The sequence below is a fragment of the Rana temporaria genome, chromosome 1 (assembly GCF_905171775.1).
Source record: "Rana temporaria chromosome 1, aRanTem1.1, whole genome shotgun sequence".
NCBI lineage: Eukaryota > Metazoa > Chordata > Amphibia > Anura > Ranidae > Rana > Rana temporaria.
This window is the reverse complement of record NC_053489.1, coordinates 665,361,368-665,369,240: the sequence shown is the minus strand read 5'-3', so window position 1 is coordinate 665,369,240 and position 7,873 is coordinate 665,361,368. Positions and strand designations below refer to the sequence as shown.

The following is a 7,873-nucleotide window of genomic DNA, read 5'->3' as shown; positions in this document are numbered from 1 at the left end:
ACAAACCAGCAGCTCCTTCGGGGGTAGTGCTACATACCAATAAAATAAACTTACATGTTTGGCTGTAACATGACAAAATGTTGAAAATTTTAAGAGGTATTAATACTTTTTTAAGGCACTGTACGTTTTTGGCCATTGACGTGACCATGAGCCTAGAGCAGAAGGGATAATGCAACCAACGCAAGGCATACTGACCAAGATCCTGACCAAGTGTATGCTTTAACCTTGGTGGCAGAGAAAATGTTAAAGGAATTTTGCATTTGTATTGTTTCACTTTGAGCCTTTTTAAATGAACTGCTCCCCACCAAACCAATTTCTAAAACATTTTTCGCATTGCTACCCTCTATGGGGTTCCCTGCTACTGTTTGTTTGACAACCCCTTGTCTTTAAGCCCTGAAAATGGAGAGAATGGACTTTCAAGATTCCCTCCCTGTTGACTTCAATTACGTTTTCATTACTATTTGCATTTTGCTGATTTTTATCCACTGAACCTGATTTTGAACTGACCCCAAGGAGATTCACTCATCACTAGCCGGCAGCCACATCAGAAGAGGAGTTATGTCTGCAGTATACAGTTTCAATCACCGTATGATTTTTACAATACCCAGTAGCCATCCTTACCTAGTATATTTGGTATTTATTTAATTTGTGGTGTTTCAGTTTTTTTTTTTTTTATGTATAGAAAATTTCGTTTTTCTTTACATTAAAGTATATTTTTAACTTAAGAAGCATTTTTATAAGATTTATTTCTTCGTTGGTTCATACAAACTATTATTGAGAATTGTGTTTAATGCACTAAGAAAAATGAAACTAAATACAATATATTTAACAGATTTTCTTCTTAATAGACTAGCAAAATGCAAGTATTATGAGAAAAGTAATTCTGTGTTTTTGGACTATATGTATTATTTGCGTCATACAAAAAGTTTAATGTTCTTTATTTCTAAGCAAGCCTATTTTTGTATTGAGATCGGGTCTGAACAGAATTATGTAACATTTTGGGAAAAATATACAGCCAAGAAGTCCAGAACTTGATGCCATTATAGCAAAAATCTCCACAGCCACCATGTCTTTCCCTTTAGAGCTCAGATAGGCTGGGATCATGGCAATCCAGACACTGCAGAACACCAGCATGCTGAAGGTGATGTACTTGGCCTCATTAAAACTGTCCGGTAATGTCCTGGCTAAAAAAGCTATAATTAAACTCACAGCTGCCAGAAGCCCCATATATCCCAGGACAGAGTAGAAGCCGATAACTGAACCCTCATTACACTGAATGATGATCTTTCCCTGATAAGAGTGAGTGTCCTCATCCTGGAAGGGGGGATTAGTAGACAACCAAGTGACACAGATTATTACTTGAATCAGGGAACACACAGACATGATAGAAATAGGAAATCTGGCTCCCATCCATTTTTTCCAAGAACTTCCAGGTTTGGTGGTTTTGAAAGCAACACACACCATGATACTTTTGGCAAGTAGAGATGAAATAGCAACTGAGAAGATGACACCAAAAGAGGTTACACAAAGCATGCAGGTTACATCTACTGGACGGCCGAGAAACAAGAAGACACAGAGGAAGCTCAGCATGATGGAGACCAGGAGAAGATAGCTCAGGTTCTGGTTATTAGCTTTAACAATGGGTGTGTCCTGGTAATGTATAAATATCCTCAATATTAAACCATTTAGAAGACAACAGAAGATGGAGACAGCTGAAAATACTGCAACAATTGAATCATCAGTGTAGGAGAGAAATTCCACCAATTTTGGAATACACCGATCCTTCGTCTCATTTGGCCATTCATCATCAGGACATTTCATGCAGTTTTCACTGTCTGCAGGAAGGAAAATACAAACATAATGAGCATCTGTGTCAAGGTTTCTGAAGAGACTCTATCACCACACATCACTTTTATTTGTAAACGTTAGCAGTGGTAGATGGTACAATCTACTGTACTTTCAATCTGCAACAAAGATTTTTTAAAGCAGTATTGGACTTACAAAGAAATCTACTATATTACAGCTTACTGATCCTTTAATGCGGCTGAATTTGTTTTCCATTACTTTTATTTGATGGTCAGTACAGAAACACAGGGCCTGATTCTCAAAAGAGATACGCAGACTTAACTGCTGTTCAGCCTGCGTATCCCTGTGCCTAACTTTGGAAACGATTCTCAAAAGGCTTTTTCCAAAGTTAGGCAGAAAATCTGACATGTGTAAGACACTTACACGGTCAGATTTTAGGATGCAGTACCGCATCCGCCACTGGGGGCATTTCTCATTGAAATGCAGCTTTGCGTATGCAAATGAGGACTTAAGCAGATTTTCAAAGCATTTCAGCACTGTGATTTCTGTGTAAGTTCCGAATTTGCCTGCGCAAAACTAGGGCTGGTTTTATAATGTGGAAAGTTAGTCACACATTGTAAAGGCCCATTCCAGCGACGGCATTTGGTATGCATTCCTGAGGGAGAACTCCACGGCAATTTTTAAATTCAAAACCGCCATGGGTTCCCCCCCAGGAGCATACCAGGCCCTTAGGTCTGGTATGGGTTGTAAGGAGACCCCCCTCCGCCGAAAATTCGACGTAGGGGGTCCCCCTACAATCCATACCAGACCCGTATCCAAAACACGCTACCCGGCCGGTCAGGAATGGGAGTGGGGACGAGCGAGCGTCCCCCCCCCTCCTGAGCCGTGCCAGGCCGCATGCCCTCAACATGGGGGGGTTGGGTGCTCTGGGGCAGGGGGGCGCACTGCGGGCCCCCCCACCCCAGAGCACCCTGTCCCCATGTCGATGAGGACAGGACCTCTTCCCGACAACCCTTGCCATTGGTTGTCGGGGTCTGCGGGCGGGGGCTTATCGGAATCTGGGAGTCCCCTTTAATAAGGGGGCCCCCAGATACCGGCCCCCCACCCTAAGTGAACGGATATGGGGTACATCGTACCCCTATCCATTCACCTGGAGGCAAAAAGTAAAAGTTAGTAAACACACAACACAAGGCTTTTTAAAATAATTTATTATTCTGCTCCGGATGCCCCCCCTGTCTTCGTTATTAGCTCAATTACCAGGGGGGGCTTCTTCTTCCACTCTCCGGGGGTCTTCTCCGCTCTCCGGGGGGGGTTTCTTCTTCCGCTCTCCGGGGGGGGGCTTCTCCGGACTCCGGGGGGCTTCTTCCATCTTCTCCCCTCTTCCGCTGTTGACTCGGCGAACCCCGGTTCTTCTGCAGCTCTCCGGTGCCTTCTTCTTCAGCGCTGGCTGCCTGCTATGTTTGTGTGTTAGCTCAATTAGTAACAGGCAGCCGGCGCGGTCTTCTGTGACGTCAGGGTCTTCTGTTCTTCTCCCCTCTTCCGATGTTGACTCGTCGCCTGTTGTCGCTGTAATGATGGAAGCGCGCCTTGCATCCCATTTATATAGGCATCACCGTCCCATCATGCTCCGGTAGGTACCCACGTGGTGGGTGCCTACCCACGTGCACCCACCACGTGGGTACCTGCCGGAGCATGATGGGACGGTGATGCCTATATAAATGTGATGCAAGGCGCGCAGAGCGGAAGAAGAAACCCCCCCCGGAGAGCGGAGAAGACCCCCGGAGAGTGGAAGAAGAAGCCCCCCCTGGTAATTGAGCTAATAACGAAGACAGGGGGGGCATCCGGAGCAGAATAATAAATTATTTTAAAAAGCCTTGTGTTGTGTGTTTACTAACTTTTACTTTTTGCCTCCAGGTGAATGGATAGGGGTACGATATACCCCATATCCATTCACTTAGGGTGGGGGGCCGGTATCTGGGGGCCCCCTTATTAAAGGGGACTCCCAGATTCCGATAAGCCCCCGCCCGCAGACCCCGACAACCAATGGCAAGGGTTGTCGGGAAGAGGTCCTGTCCTCATCGACATGGGGACAGGGTGCTCTGGGGTGGGGGGGCCCGCAGTGCGCCCCCCTGCCCCAGAGCACCCAACCCCCCCATGTTGAGGGCATGCGGCCTGGCACGGCTCAGGAGGGGGGGGGACGCTCGCTCGTAGCGTGCTTTGGATACGGGTCTGGTATGGATTGTAGGGGGACCCCCTACGTCGAATTTTCGGCGGAGGGGGGTCTCCTTACAACCCATACCAGACCTAAGGGCCTGGTATGCTCCTGGGGGGGAACCCATGGCAGTTTTGAATTTAAAAATTGCCGTGGAGTTCTCCCTCAGGAATGCATACCAAATGCCGTCGCTGGAATGGGCCTTTACAATGTGTGACTAACTTTCCACATTATAAAACCAGCCCTAGTTTTGCGCAGGCAAATTCGGAACTTACACAGAAATCACAGTGCTGAAATGCTTTGAAAATCTGCTTAAGTCCTCATTTGCATACGCAAAGCTGCATTTCAATGAGAAATGCCCCCAGTGGCGGATGCAGTACTGCATCCTAAAATCTGACCGTGTAAGTGTCTTACACATGTCAGATTTTCTGCCTAACTTTGGAAAAAGCCTTTTGAGAATCGTTTCCAAAGTTAGGCACAGGGATACGCAGGCTGAACAGCAGTTAAGTCTGCGTATCTCTTTTGAGAATCAGGCCCTGTACAGTTCCTGTCTTATGGAGTCTTCACTCGACTGGAGGAGCAACAGGGCCAGCCATGGACAGCAGCATTGCCAATCTGGGGAAACGGTAGTGTTAGATGCAATAGCAGATTTAGATGGACTTGACTAAAGCTGGGTACACAAGAGCAAATTTTTGTTCAAATGTTGTACATAAATCAGCTGTCAGAACATTATTTTTTGCCATAATTGAGTCAACAAATTTTGCACATTTCACACTTAGAAATTAGCTTGCTTGAGAAAAATGTTCTGCATTTCTAATTTTCTCACACCTCTTGTCAAATAAAAACATTGATTTGACACCACCAATGACTAGTAAGTCAAAAGTTTGTTCTGAAATTGATAGTTTCTGAACATATACCCACAATAATGAAAACACTTTTTAACCACTTCCCGCCCGGCCTATAACAAAATGACAGCTAGGAAGTGGTTCAGTTATACTGACTGGGCGTCATATGACATTCATCAGGATAACAGCCAGAGACTCTTTACCATGGCTGATCACGATGTAAACAGGAATAGCAGTTTATCGGCTTTACATCTCTCGTGTCTGACAGACAGGATGCCACCCTAGACCACCAGGGATATGCCAATCAGTGCCCAGGCAGCTGCCAATCAGAGCCCAGAAGTGCCTTCTATCAGTGCCACCCATAAGTTCCCATCAGTGCAGCTTTTCAGTGCCCACCAGTGCCACCTATGAGTGCCCATCGTGCTGCCTATCAATTCCCATCAGTGCCATCTATCATTGCTGCCTATCAGTGCCCATCAGTGCCGCCTTATCAGTTCCATCTCATTGGTGGTACCTTATCGGTGCCCATCAGTGCAGCTCATCAGTGAAGGAGAAAACATACTTATTTACAATAATTTGTAACAAAAACAAAGAAACATTTTTTTTTCCAAATTTTCTGTATTTTTTTATTTACTTAGTAAAAAATAAAAACCGCACAGGTGATCAAATACCACCAAAATAAAGCTCTATCTATGGGAACAAAATGATAAAAATTTTGTTTGGGTACAGTGTAGCATTACTGCGCAATTGTCATTTAAAAATGACAGCACTGAGAGTTGAAAATTGGCCTGGGCAGGAAGGTGCGATGGTGCCTGGTATTGAAGTGGTTAAGCAGTTATGGAAATATCATTTATTTATTAAATTAAGGTTTTACATAAGTGAATAAAAGCTTGAACGTTGTAAGCACCCCTTTCAATGTTAAATATTAGACATGGGGCAAACGACCCCAGTTTGGTTCACAACAGAATTTTTGAACATTACAAAAGTTTGAAACTGAATAACAAGATCCATTGAAGTCTATGGGACCTGTACTGGAGAAATCAAAGTGCCCATTTAAAAGGCTTGTGTGCAAGCAATTGAGCATAAAAAGGGTATGGGGGTCCGGGTACTGCCCTGGGGGACATGTATCAATGAAAATTACGTTTTAAAAAAGCATCAGCTTAAAGTGAAATCATAAAAATGAGAAATACCAATATAAAGGAAAAATTCCTTTAAATACTGTATAGTGCCTGGGGGGTCCCTTTAGTCTGCCTGTAAAGTGGCACATACTGTATGTACCATGTATAGAACCTACTGCAGCAACAATGACATGTATAAAACCAAATAAATGACATTTTCTCTGGGCTTTGGGTATCAGTGGTGCCTTCAAACCATAACGCAATAGAGGTTAAAGCAATAATTGCCCTTGCTGTCAAAAATGTAAATGATATGCACCTGTCAAACAGGTGCGGAAAAATTGGTCCTTGGGTGTTAATTGTGCCCATGAAACCTACACCACAACATTTTTTTCACATGAAATCAACACCCACAAAGCTTACTAGACAGTCTTTCACATTCAGAAAACACTTAATCAGCGACATCAGCATCAGGGGCTTAATAGCTGCTACTAATCCCGGACTTATTCATTTTGATAAATGTCAGCCGGTCCACGGCGTCTGTGGACAGACGCTCTCTCTTATCTGTCACTAAACCTCTGCCAGCTCTGAATGCCCATTTGGAAAGCACGCTGGATGCAAGGAAGCCCAACAGCTCAATTGCATACTGGGCAAGTTCTGGCCAGTGGTCTATTCTCATCACCCAGTAACCCAGTGGATCGTCAACTGGAAATCTCTCGATGTCTGTTTTCACCCCTAGATTATGTACCATCATATGATGCAGATGCTGCCATTATAATGTGGGAGCTAACAAACCTGAGTGCCTAGGACTAAACATTTTTTTTAAAGTATCACTGAGATGGCCCCCTTCTCCACCGCTCCTTTCTTAGCCAATAAAAGCCTCAAGACTGTAACCTACCAGTCTGCAAAGGAGTTACATAAACTTCCTCAAGCAATTTCATCTTCTTCTCCCTCGGTGGGGATGGGATGAGTTCTGAAACTTTCCCCTTGTAACGGTGGTCAAGGATGGTTGCCAACAATAGTGATCCTTCTACTTGTTGCCACGTATTCTCAAGTCCTTTCACAGGCTTGGAATAAAGAGGGAGCCCATGCACTCCAAGTTTGCAGGGGCAGGAGTAGCAGACTCCTCTGAGTCACTGAGGATTACAGTATCTGGAACTGCCTCCTCCGAAACCATGTACGACTAGGTAAATTGGAACAATGTAGTGCTAATACCCGTGTAAAGATATGGAAAGAACCCACATCTAAAGATAACAAACAAAATCTACATATATTAATACATGACTAAATCTTAAAGTGTCACCACGTGACCTTACTAAACATATTAGTGTGCCAACATATAGTAAAGGCTTGCAAATAATAACAATTAATTGAGGAAATGCATAAAGTGACTGGAATCCAAACAAATGGAAATAAGGGTGACTTCACCACAGGAAAGTGCATGAAGTGACTAGAGTCCAAATAAATGTGGATAAAGATGGCTTCACCATAAGGAGATCTTGAAGATGGAACAACAGCTTGACAGAAGTGCCACCACCAATGGTAGAAAAGGGGGCTTACCAAATATAAGTGACTAGGGAAGGTATATACCACCCAAGTCACCAAAGGCTTGTATCGATCACCCTGATCTAAACAGCTGGTCCAGGATCCAAACGGCTATCGACTTGATGATCCCAAATCACAGTGTTATTGATAACTTCATAGAGGCTCGGTAACCACATGCCATGCTCCTCTGCTGCCACTTTCAGCAATGTCTCCTCTCTACTTCCTCCCAACCAAGAATGATGAGGATGCAGGGGATGAGATGCCGGATAGAGCAGGAAGTAGAGAGGAGACATTGCTGACCACACTGTTTTACTACTGAAAGGTAAGGCTGCATATGGATTACACAGCGG

At 44.3% G+C, this 7,873-nt stretch overlaps 1 protein-coding gene across 1 annotated transcript; it reads right to left on the bottom strand.

The window, feature by feature from the left end:
• Positions 1-759: 759 nt before the first annotated feature.
• On the bottom strand, positions 760-2,060 carry LOC120924580 (vomeronasal type-2 receptor 26-like). The gene has a single exon (XM_040335566.1). The coding sequence runs from the start codon at positions 1,819-1,821 to the stop codon at positions 928-930; it is 894 nt and encodes a 297-aa protein (XP_040191500.1). The 5' UTR covers positions 1,822-2,060; the 3' UTR covers positions 760-927.
• Between the last annotated feature and the right edge of the window lie 5,813 nt (positions 2,061-7,873).

Bases quoted from the DNA above. Each gene is read 5' to 3' on its own strand.
- LOC120924580 (XM_040335566.1), bottom strand. From the start codon at position 1,821: ATGAAATGTCCTGATGATGAATGGCCAAATGAGACGAAGGATCGGTGT.